The sequence below is a fragment of the Capra hircus genome, chromosome 11, assembly GCF_001704415.2.
Source record: "Capra hircus breed San Clemente chromosome 11, ASM170441v1, whole genome shotgun sequence".
Classification (NCBI taxonomy): domain Eukaryota; kingdom Metazoa; phylum Chordata; class Mammalia; order Artiodactyla; family Bovidae; genus Capra; species Capra hircus.
In genome coordinates, this window is record NC_030818.1 from 86,569,471 (window position 1) to 86,587,511 (window position 18,041).

Here is an 18,041-nt window from a genome sequence, read left to right on the forward strand (position 1 = left end):
AACCATGAACTTCTAGATGTTCAAGCTGGTTTTAGAAAAGGCAGAGGAACCAGAGATCAAATCGCCAACATCCGCTGGATCATGGAAAAAGCAAGAGAGTTCCAGAAAAACATCTATTTCTGCTTTATTGACTATGCCAAAGCCTTTGACTATGTGGATCACAAGAAACTGTGGAAAATTCTTCACGAGATGGGAATACCAGATCACCTGACCTGCCCCTTGAGAAACCTATATGCAGGTCAGGAAGCAACAGTTGGAATTGGACATGAAACAGACTGGTTTCAAATAGGAAAAGGAGTACGTCAAGGCTGTATACTGTCAGCCTGCTTATTTAACTTATATGCAGAGTACATCATGAGAAACACTGGGCTGGAAGAAACACAAGCTGGAATCAAGATTGCCGGGAGAAATCTCAATCACCTCAGATATGCAGATGACACCACCCTTATGGCAGAAAGTGAAGAGGAACTAAAAAGCGTGTTGATGAAAGTGAAAGAGGAGAGTGAAAAACTTGGCTTAAAACTCAACATTCAGAAAACCAAAGATCATGGCATCTGGTCCGATCACTTCATGGCAAACAAATGAGGAAACAGTGGAAACAGTGTCAGACTTTATTTTTTGGGGCACCAAAATCACTGCAGATGGTGACTGCAGCCATGAAATTAAAAAACACTTACTCCTTGGAAGGAAAGTTGTGGCCAACCTAGATAGCATATTCAAAAGCAGAGATATTACTTTGCCAACAAAGGTCTGTCTAATCAAAGTTATGGTTTTTCCAGTGGTCATGTATGGATGTGAGAGTTGGACTGTGAAGAAGGCTGAGTGCCGAAGAATTGATGCTTTTGGTGTTGGAGAAGACTGTTGAGAATCCCTTGGACTGCAAGGAGGTCCCACCAGTCCATTCTGAAGATCAGCCCTGGGATTTCTTTGAAAGGAATGATGCTAAAGCTGAAACTCCAGTACTTTGGCCACCTCATGCGAAGAGTTGACTCATTGGAAAAGACTCTGATGCTGGGAGGGGTTGGGGACAGGAGGGGAAGGGGACGACAGAGGATGAGATGGCTGGATGGCACCACCGACTCAATGGACATGGGTTTGAGCGAACTCTGGGAGTTAGTGATGGACAGGGAGGCCTCGCGTGCTGCGATTCATGTGGTCGCAAGGAGTCAGACACGACTGAGCAACTGAACTGAACTGAACTAAACATAAATACATGGGAGAAACTCAGGGAAACTACTCAGTTACTCAACGCACCAAAACGGTCGAAACCCTCACCTTAAATGCCATCATTGCTACTGCTGCTTAGCTGCTAAGTCCTGTCCAATTCTTTGGGACTCCATGGACTGTAACACACCAGGCTCCTCTGTCCATGGAATTTTCCAGGCAAGAATACTGCTTGTTGTTGTTCAGTCACTAAGTCGTGTCTGACTCTCTGTGACCCCACGGACTGCAACACACCAGATTTCCCTGTCCTTCACTATCTCCCAGAGTTTGCTCAAACTCATGTCCACTGAGTCAGTGATGCCATCCAACCACTCCATTCCCCGTTACCTCCTTCTCCTCCTGCAAGAATAGTATAAGAAGGCAAAAAGAACACTGGAGTGGGTTGCCATTTCCTACTCCAGAGTTATCTTCCTGACCTAGGGACTGAACCTAAGTCTCCTGCATTGGCAGGTGGATTCTTTACCATTGAGCCACCTGGGAAGTCCAAATACCATCTTTCAGTTCAGTTCAGTCACTCAGTCGTGTCCGACTCTTTGCAACCCCATGAATCACAGCATGCCAGGCCTCCTTGTCCATCACCAACTCCCGGAGTTCACTCAGACTCGTGTCCATCAAGTCAATGATGCCATCTAGCTATCTCATCCTCGGTCGTCCCCTTTTTCTCCCGCCCCTAATCCCTCCCAGCATCAAAGTCTTTTCTAATGAGTCAACTCTTCACATGAGGTGGCCAAAGTACTGGAGTTTCAGCTTTAGCATCATTCCTTCCAAAGAAATCCCAGGGTTGATCTCCTTCAGAATGGACTGGTTGGATCTCCTTGCAGTCCAAGGGACTCTCAAGAGTCTCCTCCAACACCACAGTTCAAACGCATCAATTCTTCGGTGCTGAGCCTTCTTCACAGTCCAACTCTCACATCCATACATGACCACTGGAAAAACCATAGCCTTGACTAGACAGACCTTAGTCGGCAAAGTAATGTCTCTGCTTTTCAATATGCTATCTAGGTTGGTCATAACTTTTCTTCCAAGGAGTAAGCGTCTTTTAATTTCATGACTGCAATCACCATCTGCAGTGATTTTGGAGCTCCAAAAAACAAAGTCTGACACTGTTTCCACTGTTTCTCCATCTATTTTTTATGGAGTGATGGGACCGGATGCTATGATCTTTTCTGAATGTTGAGCTTTAAGCCAACTTTTTCACTCTCCTCTTTTGCTAAAGACAAAAAATTGTTTTGGGCTCTGCTTTGAGACTTCAAAGGCAAGGAAGGCAACTGACATGGAGATTAAAAAGCAAATGTTTGGTAAACAAATAAATGCTTGCTGGGTACCTCAGAGACAATGGGACAGGTAGAAGAATTTTAACAGACTTTGCTAGGTTCCTCCCTGTCCACCACACCTAGTTCATGCTATAGTTATCTCTGGTGACAGCTCCCTTCCTAGAACAGGTCCTCTGGCTACATTCTGCTAGACAGAGAATGGGAAGGTCAAGTCTCTTCCCATGTCTTTTGGACTGTGATTGTTTTCAGATGGAAATAATGCACATCCCAAAGAGACATGTCGGGGTGGTGAGTTTTGCTCTTCTGGATGAATGCCAAATCCAAATGAAGGGACTTTCCTGGTCCCTGCGGTGGATAGGAATCCGTCTGCCAATGCAGAATTCCATCCGGGTCTGGGAAGATCCCACATGCTGCTGAGCAGCTAAGCCCACCTGTTGGCCGCATCCACTGAGCCTGCAAGCCCAGACTTCACAAGAGAAGACACCGCAGTGACATCAAGCAGCGCAGTGAAGCCCAAGCATCACGAAAGAGCGCCACCTCGACCCAAACTCCGCAAGTAGAGAAATCATACGCAGCAAAGACGACCGATTGCAACCAATTGATAAATACTTCTGAAAAAAATCCAGATGGAAAAAAATCTTCATTTAATCATTTAATTTTCATCTCTGGCCACTCCATGCAACACGCGGGACCTTAGTTCCCAGAGCAGGGATTGAACCCGTACCACCTGCAGAGGAAGCCCAGGATCGTCGGGGCAGTCGCCCCCAGTTTTTCTTTTTTAAATACATCTCCAAAAGCATTTATTTCTATGGGAAGGTTGCAGAAACACTGGTGAGAACAGAATTTTACTGCCACCCCGCATTTGCTCGCAGGTCTCCTTCTCTACTTGGCTTCATTGACTGGGAGCCCCCCGCCCCATTCCCGAAGGCTTCCTCAGCCCGGCCAGCCACGCCCTCCGGGGTACCTCGACGCTTCGGCCCGGGAAGCGACCCTAAGAGCTTCCTGCGTCTCTGCCATGAGGAGGGAGAGCGGTTTCGGCCCTCCCCATCTTCACATGTCTCCCAGGGCGCTGCCATCTCTCCGAAAGCCTCACCGGATCCTCTCCCCTAATTCCGTCACTTCCGGAATCGGCCATTTTTTTTCCTCCCCGGCACCCGGAAGTGCGTAATCACCCAGCGCCGGCGCTAGCGCCTCACGCTGCTCATGCGCTCCGACAGGCTTTCTTAAGTTTCTGAAGCTCCCTTGCTCCGCGGGGAGAGGGTCCAGGACAGGAACGGGGCTTGTTGCCTCCTCGGCGCCGCCATGCAGGTCTCCAGCCTCAACGAGGTGAAGATTTACAGTCTCAGTTGCGGCAAGTCCCTTCCCGAGGTGAGTCAGGTCGGGTCCTCCTCCTCGCGGAGGCCCCTGTCTCCTCCGCTCCGTCCCTGGCAGTTTCTGCTGGCCTCGGGCCGGCCCCGGTCTCCGGGAGGCTCAGAGGCGAGGCATGGTACCTGGGGAAGCTGATCGGTGCTGGGAGACGACGACCGTGCTGTTACCATGCCAGAAATTGGGCCTCGAGGTAATCAGGATGGATGAGTTTTTCTTGAACTATCTTGGGGGAAAGTTCTCTAGACAGAGGAAGTGTCCCTTTGGACTTGTATGGATGTTCAGAGCCGCTGCTACAACCAAGGAGGAAAACGTGGACAGTTTGGTTGACAGATATTTCTCCCCCGTTTAAATGCCCCTCATCAGCTTCCCTGGTGGCTCAGACGGTAAAGGATATGCCTACAATGCGGGAAATCCAGGTTTGATCCCTGGATCCGGAACATCCCTTAGAGAAGGGAAGGGCAACCCACTCCATTGTTGTTGTCTGGAGAATCCCACGGACTGAGGAACTGGTGGGCTACAGTCCCTGGGGTCGCAAAAAAGCTGGATAGGACTGAGCGACTAACATTTTGACTTTTTTCAGCTGTTCTTCAATTTCTGTTATATGCCAAGTTCTAGAAATACAGCAGTGAAGGGAAATGCAGGCTTTGCAGCTGCAGAATTTATGACATGGACACATTTTTGAACCTTGTTGAAGTTAACTTGATATCATTGAGTCTTTAGACGCCAAAACTGAAAGGGGCTTGGAAAGTCAGCGATTCTCTTCCAATCTTTTCATGTTAGAACTATGCAAAGTTCCAGGGAGGGAAAAGGTGACTTGTCCAGGGGTCACACACCTGGGCTCTGACGCTTCAGTGTTATTTCTTAAGAGTGATGGTCAAGCCACCGTGGAAGCACTACCAGTGAGAAGAAAATTTGACAGAAGCTCTTTTCCACTTGAGACTACTTGTTAGACAGTTGTTTTTAAAACATGGCCCTTCCTACATGCTACCATTGGTCTGAGTTCTGCCGTTGGAAATCAGAATCAGTGTAGCTTTTTTCTTGTGTCCGACCCTAAAAGGTTTGGAGCCAAGGATCAGTTTCTTCTTAGAATTCAGGTTAAATAACTCCTTCTCCAGCTGTCACACAGCCCGATCCCTCTCAGTTTGTTCTTCTCCTCCGTGCATTTCCTGGGACGTGAGCACATGCAGGCAGTCCTGAGCTAAGTGTTGGGATACGTGATGAACCGGTCAGATATGGTTTCCTGTTGGAGAAAAAGGTAATAAGTAAGCAAATAGAACTTCAGATACAGATAAGTGCTTTGGATCCTGAGTGTCTATAAGAGAGCTCTTGTGGATGAAGTGTTCTGAGAAAGTGGTTTGGACTAAAGCCTTGAGGGCAGTCTTCTCTGCAAGAGGCAACCTTTGAGCAGAAACTTGGATGATGAAAAGGATGGAGTCTTGTGGCGATGAGGGGAAGAGTTTTTTTGTGCTGAGAGAACAGGTGTCAGTGACCTGCAGTGGAATGCACTTGGCACATTGTAGACACAGAAGCACCACTGTGGTGGCTGTGGAATGCTCAGTGGGATGGGAGAGGGGGGCCAGATGAGACTGAAGAGATGGGCCTTGTAGGCTCAGGTAGAAAGTTAGGGTTTTATTCTTAATGCTTATGGAAGCTACTGTTGGGTTTCAAACTGGCTACTCCATGTCAGATTACTGCAGCTGGGGAGAGTGAGTGGGGATGAGTTAGATGGTCCAGCTGAGAGACTGATGCTTGGGCTAGGATGGTGGCAAAGGAGATACTAAGACTTGGTGGGGTAAAGGAGGTGTTTTGGAGATAGGCTAGTGGCGCTTGCTAGTGGGTTGAATAGCGGTAGGGAGTTGAGGTGAAGGGAAGGAAAGAATCCAGAGAGGACTGTTAGGGTTTGGATCTGAATGACTGGGGGCACCGTGTTGCTGATAGTTGAAATGGAGAATTGAGCGCATTTTGCTCTACCTACTTCAAATGTAAGATCCACTAGGGTTTTTTTTTCCTCCCCCCAGTGACGGCAGGGTGCCTGTCCAGTGCGAGATTTAAGTCATCAGCATCTCTGGAGCTCTTTTGCTGGGTTTCAGGGTAAATTATTTGGCATTGGTGAAGTGCCGTTCTCTATTAGCGGTGATTTTATAGAACACAAAGAGGATGCCCGGAATCAGTGACAACTTTCAGGTCTTTGGTGAATTTTTAAAACTTAGCCTGATTCATTCTTGTACCGGACAGACTCTATCTAGTGTGCTGTCCTGGAGTGCTGTCAGTTTGTACAGAAACTCCAGCATGAATTGTCTTTGCTTCCTGTCATCACTGTGGTACAGAATTTCTGGCCCTTTAAGGCCCCAGGCTCCCATTTAAAAGGCAGTCTCCATCCCCTTCTCTTTGCCCCATGGTCATAATGTATGAGCATCCCTCATAGAACGGGAATCATAGCATTGGGCTTCCCTCGTAGCTCAGTTGGTAAAGAATCCGCCTGCAATGCAGGAGACCCCTGTTAGATTCCTGGGATGGGAAGATCCACTAGAGAAGGGATAGGCTACCCACTTCAGTATTCTTGGGCTTCCGTGGTGACTCAGCTGGTAAAGAATCTGCAATGTGGGAGACCCGGGTTCAATCCCCGGGTCAGGAAGATCCCCTGGAGAAGGGAAAGGCTACCCACTCCAGTATTATGGACTGTATAGTCCATGGGGTCACAGAGTCACACACAACTGAGAGACCTTCACCTTCACTTTTCATGATGTATGAGACCAGCTGTTGAGTGAACTGGCCTCTTCTTGAGCATAACTTCTGAGAAGATAAATTGAATACCCTATTAAAGGAGAGGCCCTGGTAATATACCTCTGTTTTGCTTGTCTTTTGTTGTTGTTTAGTTGCTCAGTTGTTTCCAACTCTTTGCAACCCTGTGGACTGCAGCCCACCAGTCTTCTCTGTCCATGGGGTTTCCCCGGCAAGAATATTGGAATGGGTTGCCATTTGCTTCTCCAGGGGATCTTCCTGACCCAGGGATCGAACACAAGTCTCCTGCATTGGCAGGTGGATTCTTTACCACTGAGCCACCAGGGAAGCCCTTTGCTTGCGTTAGTTTGATGTAAAAGGACATGTCGATTGCCCAGAAATACAGTTTAACATCACCTCTAGTTGAAACATTATTGCCTCAAATGAAATCAGAACAATGTAATCACAAAGACTAGTATAAACCCACAAATCAGTGCTCTGAAGACAAAGGCAGGAGGAGAACTCTGACTCGGACTCAGGCCCTTCAAAGAGTGACATGTGTTCCAGTGTCCACCCTTCCTCAGGTATCACACATCACAGTGAGTGTCTTTAGGGGTGGGTCTGTGTGACCAAAGAGCCCTAAAGATTATAATGTCTGGTATCTTAACATGGGCTGTACATTGGGTTTGTGCTTTTAGAAATGGTATCTGTTAATCTTTCTCTTGGTTTTCTTTGATTTCTTGAGCATATGTTTTTTTAACCTCGTGATTATTGACATTTTGGGAGGGACAGTGCTTAGCATACAGGCTGTCCTGTGCGTTGTAGGAGGTTTGGCAGCATCCCTGACCTCTACCCACTAGATGCCAAGAGTGCCCACCCCATCCCACTGTGCCAACCAAATATGCTTTAAGAATTGCCAGATGCCCTTTGGAGGCAAAATTGCCCCTGGTTGAAAACCACTGCTTTAAGGTAATTGTACTTTATGGTGCTTCATCATTGGACCTGTTCATGCAATGGATTTATATTGCTAGCTACAATAAGGTATAGTAATTACAGAACAAAATGTGGTGTCTGTGAATATGAGTTTTAAAAGTATCATTTCTTTATCATCAAGTCTCAGCTATTTATCTAGTTTTTTGTTTTGTAAAAAATATATTTATTTGAGATAGTTTCTTTTAATGTTTTGCTTTTTAAAATTTCACTTCAAGTGGTTCCATATATTAGTTATAGCCCATACTATTTGAGGCTTACTGCTTTCCCTTAGGTTGATTTAGATGAACTAGTTTTCTCTTGTGTAAAATTATGGTAGTTCTTAAAATTTATTGTCTAGTATAGGAAAATGCATACCAGGAAAAAATCTATATGGCAGGATGTAACAGTAGGGTTAGGATTACAGAGTATTTTCCTTTTCTATCTTACATATTCCTTTAAGTTTCAGTTTTTAAATATGAGCATGTATTATTTTTTGTAAGCAGAGAGACAATTCAAGTAAATGTGTTTTAAAATGAAGTCTCTTCGCTTTCTTTAAGTGGCTTTCTGACAGGAAGAAGAGGGCACTTCAGAAGAAAGATGTCGGTGAGTATTTTTTTTTTTCCATTTCAGCCACATTTGTGATCCCTATTATAATGCTTTTACTCACTTATTGTTATATTTAAGTGAAGGTTCAGAAAAACAGTGGAATTCGTGCAGTGGGAAATAAACATTCTTGCCCCTTCCCTCTGAAGAAAACTTTTGTTGTGGTAAATACAGTCACCTGTGGGCGTGATTTTCACCTACTCACACGGCAGTCAGTTAAGCCTCTTACTGTTTCATGGATGATAGCAGAAGTCATAAGACTCCTGGGTCAGAGACGAGGACCCCATGCATCATGTGGCACAGCAAATAGCGTGAACACCAGCATTCTTCCATCACTTCCCTGCCCAGAGTCCCAGGGGGCACTCAGGGTGGCCCAGATGGGTGCTCTGCATGCAGTAGGCTTGTCCTGCAGCTGAGGAACACTGAATATAGGGGTCCACTGCCTTTAAAGTAAGCAGTAAGCCAGCTGGCTCTTTGTCTGGAGGAGACTCACTCGTAAAGCTCCCCAGCTGCATAAATAATGCTGAGAAATGACTCAGGTTAACGGACTGGCCAGGGCCTTATAGTCTTGCCATACCCACTGAAGCAATCCTAGAAGGAGTAGCTGTCCTAGGTTCCGTAATCGCTTTATTTTCCAGCATGTTAAAATCTTTTTCCGTTTGTTAAATCCATCTGTCAGTTTTTGAGATATAGAGACGTTGAACCTTTTTTTTTCTGAACAAAGTAATTTTATATACAGGACATATAAACATGAACCCTGAAAGATCATTGTAGAAGATTTTTATTCTTTAAGTTATGACAGCAGGGAAGATAGGCTTGTAAGATCAGTTTTTAACTTAAATCATTTCAGACAGACTTTTATTAAATTTTCTCTGTTACAACTTATTATGTATGAAGAATGATTAACTTCTCATATATCTTGTTCAAGTTATTTTCTACAAATCAAAGACCTAAGATAATGGAGGGGTTTCTGGATGTGAGATAAATACCTCAAAGCAAGCATCTTGGAAAAGTAGGCTTTATATAGTATCTATAAAATTAGAAAATTAAGGACCTCTCTGGTGGTCTAGTGGTTAAGAATCCGCCTTGTAACACAGAGGACGTGGGTTTGATCCCTGGTTCGGGAAGATCCAGAACATGCAGTGGAGCAACCAAGCCCCTTCACCACAACTCTTGAGCACGTGCACCTAGAACCCGTGCTCCACAACAAGAGAAGTCACAGCAACGAGAAGCCTACACCTAGGGAGTAGCCCTCTCTCGCCGCAACTATAGAAAGCCTGTGCTCAGCAAGGAAGACCCAGCGCAAACAAAAATGATAAATAATTTAATTTTTTAAATTAGAAAATTAAAACTTTAAATCAAAGGAAAAAAGCAATTGCTGCTTTCTCAATGCCTACTGATTCTGATTTCTTCTGTTTCTCTCTTTGCCACTCCAGTGTTCAAGTGTGTAAGCAAACAGACTCAGATTATTTAGAGGAAAAATGTAGTTCACTGACTACTTTCTAACCCATCTCAAAACTATCCCTGTCTTCCAAGTTGTGTGGCCCACTCCTCCTTAGCCAGTTCAAATCTTAGGTTCAGGTTTAGTGACCAAGGCAGTGAGGGGCTGGACAGTCATATGCGGTCCTTGCAGAGGGCGCATACAGCAGCCAGCCAGAAGCCACCCCCTTGTGTTAGGGAACCCGTTTTTGAGAGTCCATCTTAGTGTTTTAACCCAGAGAGGTTGCTGTAAGTCTTCTCTAGCCTGGATCCTATTGGCTGCAGATCAGTGCTGCCAAGGAGAGGCAAAAGGCAGCTTGGTACCAGTTTCTTATATGAATTTTAAAAGATTTTGAAGGTTTAAGCTTATTATTTAGCCATGATCCATCACTGAATAACAGTAGTGGTTTAATGTTTATTCTGTCCCCCTTAATCCGGGCCTTGAAACTGGATGCTTAATGCACTATTATGGACATTTTTTTCCCCCATTAACGGTGATACTTTTTGCTTTTTGAAAAGTACAAATAGTTTAGAAAAATAAGGCAGGAGCTGAGAGAAAATCTTGCTGTGTAGTGGGGCTGTGTTGGTGCCTTCCCAAGGCTGAGAGGCACTGGGTTTTTGTTGTTTATAGGGACTGCTCCAAAATCTCTGTCTTCCTGTGACACAGAATAAGCACGTGACCATTAAACCAGTTATTAAACCAGTTATGTATTTTCTTTCTTTGCAGATATCCGTAGGAGAATTGAACTTATTCAGGATTTTGAAATGCCTACTGTTTGTACCACTATTAAGGTATCAAAAGATGGGCAATATATTTTAGCAACTGGTAAGCATTGTTTTTGTTAACATATGTTTCATACCAGGAAATGCTTTGGAGGAAAAGGGAAAATTATTCTAATATTTTATTATTAAAAAATTCCAAACATACAGAAATACTGGAAAAATTGTACAGTGAACAGCCATTTACCTGTCACCTTGATGCTTCAATAGTTTGCTGTGTTTGCTTTATCACCTGTCTATCCCATCTTTCTGCCATCCATCCGTCCACCCTGTGTTTAGATGCTTTTCAGAGTAAGTTGCAGATATTAGTATCTTTCACCCCTAAATACCTCAGTGTGTATGTCATTAACTAGAGTTCAGTATTTGTTTATGGCTTTTTAAAAAAATTTGCATGAGTAAATAATTTTGGTGAGTTTGAACAAATGTATATACCTATGTAGCCCAAACCCCCAGCAAGATCCAGAACTTTCCTTCCACCCAGAACATTCTCCTCACAGTCAGTCCCTGCCCCGACTCATGAGTAGCCAGGCCCCTCTCTGTGATTTACCTTTTCCCTACAGACAAATTTAGCCTGTTTTAAATAGACTCTTTTATATAAATGCAATCATGTACTGTGTATTCTTTTTGTGTAAGACCTATTTCACCTAGGACTTTGTATTTCAGATTCATTCATGTCCTTATATGTGTGAATGGTTCTTTTTTTGTTGCTGTTACCAAGCGATATTTCCTTCGAGGAATATGCCACACTCTGTTTATTCTTCAGTTGATGGACATCTGGGCTATTTTCATTATTTGGCTGTTACTGATAAAGCATTATAAACCATCTCATACAAGTCTGTTTTGAGGACGTTGCTAGGTCATAGGGTAGGTGTGTATTTAGTTTGATGAGAACCTGCTAGGTATTTTTCCAGAGTAGTCAGATCATTTTATACTCCCACTGACAAGGAGTGAGAGTTCCAGGAAAGGTCATTTTTATCATAATGATTTTCTCTATTATGTACTAGTATTTCTTATGCTACTAAGACCTCGTGTTAGCAATAATTCATCAGTATGAAAAAACCATAAAATATAGGGAACTTTCAATGTTTTGTCCTTTACAGCAACATTACTCAACCATTTTTGGTTGTGATTTTGCTCCATATATTCTAGATATTGTCCACTTACTTTTTATTGTTGTTTTTGGCTTAACATTCATCTATATCTCTTTTCCAACCACTTTCTTCTTTGACAGAACTTTTATACATCTACATGCCATTCTCTTTTGTTCTGTGTCAGTGGTTGTCTCATTACTAACACTATCCATGTTTTTTAGCCTCCAGTTTTATGTTCAGGATATAGGCTACGATTGTAGATTATATATAACATGTATATTACATAGAGAGTATGTTTGTATAGATATATTGTACTATAATGTGTGTGCTCAGTCACTCAGTCACGTCTGACTCTTTGTGACCTTGTGGACTGGAGCCCCCCAGGCTCCTGGATTTCCCAAGCAAGAATACTGGAGTGGGTTGCCATTTCCTACTCCAGGGGATCTTCCCGACTCAGGGATCCAATCCTTATCTCTCACATCTCCTACATTGGAAGGTGGGTTCCTTACCACTAGTGCCACCTGGGAAGCCCGTGCTATACTATGTACTATTTTTAAGTGAGATCTTGGGCTTTGATGCATGTCAGAACATATTGGACTACTTCATCACTTGCTTTTAGAAGTATCCTCATTGGTTTATGAACTTCCCTGATGGTCCAGTGGTTAAGTCTCTGTGCTTCCACTGCATGGGGCATGAGTTTGATCCCAGCTTGAGGAACTAATTTCCCACATGCAGTAGGGCATGGCTAAGAAATTTTTAGATATAATATATAGAGATATCCTTACTGGTTTTAAAAATCAGTCTTTTCCTGATTGCAAATGTGATAATCTTATTAAAAAATGTAACAGAAATATACAGGAGTAAATGGGAAAGACCCTAAAATTGTATTAAAATATACCAGGTGTCACTGTGCTTATTCCTCCATCGTTTTTGTGCAGAGAACTAGCACTGTCACAGTTGAGTTTTACGGAAGCCGGACTGTATTAATATTATGAGCATCACCCTGCAGGGCTCACCCCTCTTGCTGCACTCACTCTGCGTTTCACTTCATACTGTGTTTTGACAGCTTCCATGTCAGTGGTTACAGGTCTGTGTTATCCTCTTTATAAGTTATATAATGATCTACCATCATTTACATAACCGTTTCCCTCTCAGTGGACATTTAATTTACTTTCATCTTTTGGCCATTTGTAAATGATGCTTCAGTGAACATTCTTCTTGTCTTTGGTACGCTTATGGGTGTGTTTCTGTAGAATAAATTTGTATAAATTGAAATAAAGATTTAAGATGTAAAAATATCACATATTTTAAAAATACTGCCAGATTGTCCTTCAAAGAATTTGTAACAATTTAAACTTGTCACTGTACTTTCCTGGTGGCTCAAACAGCAAAGAATATGCCTGCAGTGCAGAAGACCCAGGTTTGATCCCTGAGTTGGAAAGATCCCCTGGAAAAGGGAATGGCAACCCACTCTAGTATTCTTGCCTAGAGAATTCCATGGACAGAGGAGCCCGGTGGGCTACAGTCCATGGGATTAAAAAGAGTTGGACATGACTGAGCAACTAACACTTTCAAACTTCCACTTTCATGCTTGTTACCAAAGTATGAGAGTAGATTTTTTTTTAAATATCCACCTAAATGCAAATATTAACCAAGTTTTCATCTTGGCCATTTGATAGATAAAAACTAGTTTTTAAAAAACCTACTTTATTAGAATATTTGTGAAGTTTATTAGTTATTTGTATTTCATTTTCTGTGTCTTCCTTGTTTATATCCTTTGCTCATTTTTCCCTTCACATGTTGGAAAGGGCTGCTTTTAAATTCTTTTTGTTTGGTAAGCTTATAATTATCCTACTTGACTGCTAAACAAAAAGTATAATCAACATATCTGCAGGATATTGATAATAAAAAGTATGTCCTTTAGGTTTTACATCCCATCGAATTTTTTATAGGAACGTATAAACCTCGAGTTCGATGTTACGACACCTACCAGTTATCCTTGAAGTTTGAAAGGTGTTTGGATTCAGAAGGTAAGAGATTATATTTGAATTCACGAAAATAGTTTTTATATTTGGATACTTTTCTCCTTTTTAAGCTGGGTATGGGTTGTGTATTAGTTACAGTAAATGTGGCAGCTTTGAAAATTCATTTCATTACTCATAGCTCTGTAGGTGAAGTCCCTGTAGGCTCACCTGTGTCCTGTGCTTAGGACTGACCTCATGGTGTCAGCGGGATAGGACTCTTGCACAGGCCCTGGGCAGGATCTTTTTTCAAGCTTACAGGTGGTTGGCAGAACGCAGTTTGTTGTGGTTGTTGGGTTGAGGTCCTGCTTGCTGCTGGCTGTGAGCTGGGGGACCACAGTCTTCTGGAGGCTCCTGTGTGCCTCACCTGGTCTCTGCCTCCTTCAAGCCAGCAGCAGTTCCTTGTGCTCTAAATCTGCCTCTTCTGCTTCCAGCTGGAGAAAACACTCACTGTTTTTAAAGGGCTCGGGAGAATTATAAATCTCAGCTTTGCCATAAAATGTGACGTACTCACAAGAGTGGTGTATCCTCATGTTGACAGGGTCTACCCACACTGTCCAGAGCAGGGGACCGTACCTGGGGGAAGGTCAGTGGGGTCGTTCTTAGAATTCTGCCTGGTACCAGGGCAGGTTGAGATGGGGAAGTTCATCTCCAACATGGAGATGGCCCCATGTTTGAGGTGAGGGAAAAGACATTAATGGAATTTGTATTCTCCTAACTTGTTTCACTCTCATTTTAAAAAAAGCAATACAAACTCCATGTGCTGCTAGTAGTAACTGTTTTCACTCTTTAGTTTTGTTTAACAGGTATACTATGAATGAGTAAAAAGTTACTGTTACCTTTTTTCAAGCAAACATTTTTGAGCTTTTAATGTTTGTTATTTTACTTTGAACATCTCAGAAAAACTGTGGCAAAATTTACAAATCATTATATTTGGTGAATTTATTATCTAATTTGCTTCAGTTCTGTAGAAAAATAGCTGATCTGTATTAAGAAACTATAAAACGTTTAACTTTCCACTTGGTGTTTTTTTTTTTTTCCCCACTTGGTGTTTTGAGGGCAATATAGTATGACATCTTTGTTCTTATTTTATGTAGATGGCAAAAAAGGAAGCAAAACCCAGCGTTTGTATATAATATTTGTGTTGAATTAGAATCTTTGCATCAATTTTATTAAAAATATTGATAATTATATTTTTCTTACTACTACTTATTTTTCAGTTGTCACCTTTGAAACTTTGTCTGATGACTATTCAAAGGTATGTTTTATAGCGTTGGTTTGTACTGCCTGTGCTCAAGAAATGAATGAGTGGAGTTTATTTTTATGATGAGTGTTTTTATGGTATTTCCATGGTTAAATTTGAAGTGGCTATGCAGCAGCAGCAGCACGCAGTAAAATAAGATCTATTCTTTGCTATTAATATCTGTTCAGTTTGTCTTGTGAATGTGACAACAGGGATGGAGACAGTCTTTGGCAAGTCTGATATCAAAATAAGTTTTCCATAGCATGTATGAATAAGACATTACGTATATTTTTAAGAATTGGTAGCTGTCATCTTTTTAGACATATCTAGGATATAAGGTGTTATATCCTAGATGTGTGATTTTCATTATTGCGTTTAAAGTAGTATTGTTTGCCAGCTTGCTTTCAGTTTCTTACTCATGTGAAAAATACAATAGCAGGTTGTTTGTTTAATATTCTTAACTGTGCAAGTAAGTGGTTGTGGTATATACTGAAGCAGTTCAAGACACAGCTTATATGTTTACATTTGCTTTTTTTTCTTTTTTGGTGCCATTAATGTGTCTTTCAGCTCTGTGGTCATTTTCAGCAGTTATAGAATTGTCAGTAGAAGTGCCTTATTAAATTCAAAATGAAAAATTTTTAGTGATGTCAGGTGTCATTGTGAAGGAAAATCGAAATTTCAGAGCTGGTATGTTTTATATATTGTCTACAGTTCTGGCAACTATGGAATACAGTTTCTATAGCCTGTGGGAGCTATTTATCATATGTTTCGGAATATTCAACTTTATGATATATTTTCTCTAGATACTGATAAATTTGCTTGTAAGTCTTTCAGTTACAAGGTAAAGCTTGCCAAAAAACCTATCTAGAATGCAGGAAGGCATTAAGTAACTAATGGAGAGGTTGATTCTTAACATATTTCTTAGCTATGATGGTGAGTTGTGTTTATACACGTGTGTTTACAGAGAGCAAGGAAGAGGACAAAACGAGAGTTTTTCTTGCTTTGCCAGTTTCAGTGATGATGAAATAAACACTTTATCTAGAAACCTAAGCAAACTAATTTTCTTGTTTCATTTTCAGATTGTCTTCCTGCATAATGATAGATACATCGAATTTCATTCACAATCAGGTTTCTACTACAAAACCAGAATACCAAAGTTTGGGCGAGATTTCTCTTACCATTATCCATCCTGTGACTTGTACTTTGTTGGCGCAAGGTATTGGGTCTAATCACCCTTTGATTTCTATTCTTAAAATGGAGGAGAGGGATTAAAAGAAGACTAAGACATTATCTCTGCCTTGTGGTTGCTCAAAGGGTGTAGTTCCGAAGTGACTGGCTCATTTAAGAGTCACATCCTTAACTTTCATTGGCATGGGGCTCTAAATCTAGAGACATGGTGACCCCGTAGGACGATGGTGGTGGAAAGTCAGTATCTTAGCCCCATTGCATGCATTGTAAAACATTATTCTTAAATGCTACCTTCTTTATGATTATCCATTTTAGAAAACTGAGAAAACATGAAAAAGAATAAAGAGAAAAGTCACCTGTCCTATAATTATGCCACCCAGAGAAAGCCCTTATTAGTATTTTTCTGTTATTTCATTGTAGTCTTGTTCTTATATACACTTAGAGATGCATTTTGGATCTCCTATTCTCCTGTTATTTGTAAATAATATTCTACTTAACTTCATAATGTTTCATAATATTCTACTTAACGACTTCATAATTTTTCCTTGGCACATGGATGGTTGAAATCACCCTTATGCATGAACAAATTTACAAATAAGGTCATTATCTTTTAGGTTTAGAGTACATTTTTGTATCAGTTTTACCATAGGAAGCGATGCCTTATGACAGATATGTTTCTAAAAATTATACTTACTTGAAGAAAAGTTCCTTTAGTTTACTGGATTTTTAACCCTTTCATTGTTTGGCAGCTCGGAAGTTTATAGATTAAACTTGGAACAAGGACGGTACCTGAACCCTCTACAGACGGATGCTGCGTGAGTGTTGTTATAAGAATCCTGCTGTATTTATTTCGGCCAGGAGATGGAGCCAGACTCCCAGTTTGTTGTCACATAGCCTGTGTTGCATTTAATCAGAGCTCTCTGGGCAGCTTAGGTAAAAGAGTAATGTTAAATTTTCTCCTACACACAAAAAAAATCGCTAAAAGACCTGGTGATGTCTTAAAATTTAAAAAAAAAAATTTTTGTATCTATCCAAAAAGGTTTTAACTCACCTCAGAAATTCAGTTATTGTTTTTTTCTGTGTTCTTTAAATTTTCATTCATGATTTTAATTTTCTGATATTTTCTCTTATAGGGAAATTTTGAATTAACTCAGAGTAGCGTTTTTTTAAATTTTATTTTTTATGTTTTTGCTAGTGGACATTTAAGATTTTTTCACGTTTTCTTTTTATCATGTGTTATAGTCTTTACTTTTGTTTTATTCATAGAGAAATATTTTAGGAATGAATCTGTCATAATGTTAATACTGAGTAGTAGCAACAGCAACACAGTAGTGAAAGCGCTTATTGTGTGCCAGTCTTTATTCAGGATTTTATATATATTCACTCATTTGAAGCTTATAGCAAAATTTTACAGTGTAGGTACTGTTATTACCACCATTTTACAAATAGTACAGCTGAAACTCAGAGGTAAGTAGCTTGTTTAAGGTCACACAGCTAGTATGGAGTGGAAGCTGGATTACTTCTCATCTAGGTATATAAAGTGGAGAAGGCAATGGCACCCCACTCCAGTACTCTTGCCTGGAGAATCCCATGGAGGAGGAGCCTGGTGGGCTGCAGTCCATGGGGTCGCTAAGAGTTGGACACGACTGAGAGACTTCACTTTGACTTTTCACGTTCATGCATTGGAGAAGGAAATGGCAGCCCACTCCAGTGTTCTTGCCTGGAGAATCCCAGGGATGGGGGAGCCTGGTGGGCTGCCGTCTGTGGGGTCGCACAGAGTCGGACATGACTGAAGTGACTTAGCAGCAGCAGCAGGTATATAAAGAGCTTGCTAGAGTTTCCTTATTGCTTTGAAAGGGATTTTTAAAGGTTGGATGAACAGGTAATGATAAAAACCGGTAAATTCTTGTTACCTTTTTTTTTTCCACATTGCTTTGAAATACCAATTTTATTTTCTTAAATTGTAACACCATGATGCATCCTTGAATAATAAAAGAGTTATCTGCTCTTTACTTCCAGAATTTCCTGTTTATAATAGTAACTGATATTTATTGAGTGTCTTATAAACTCTAGACAC

At 41.5% G+C, this 18,041-nt stretch overlaps 1 protein-coding gene across 1 annotated transcript in view; it reads left to right on the forward strand.

Annotated features, from left to right (window-relative positions):
• The window catches only part of NOL10 (nucleolar protein 10), an 89,773-nt gene continuing 75,398 nt past the window's right edge, over positions 3,667-18,041 (forward strand). The window contains exons 1-7 of the mRNA XM_005687007.2: positions 3,667-3,866; positions 8,117-8,162; positions 10,369-10,467; positions 13,465-13,542; positions 14,754-14,791; positions 15,856-15,992; positions 16,714-16,779. Of these exons, the coding sequence (XP_005687064.2) occupies positions 3,801-3,866; positions 8,117-8,162; positions 10,369-10,467; positions 13,465-13,542; positions 14,754-14,791; positions 15,856-15,992; positions 16,714-16,779 (530 nt within the window). The 5' untranslated portion in view covers positions 3,667-3,800. The remainder of the gene's footprint in view (positions 3,867-8,116; positions 8,163-10,368; positions 10,468-13,464; positions 13,543-14,753; positions 14,792-15,855; positions 15,993-16,713; positions 16,780-18,041) is intronic.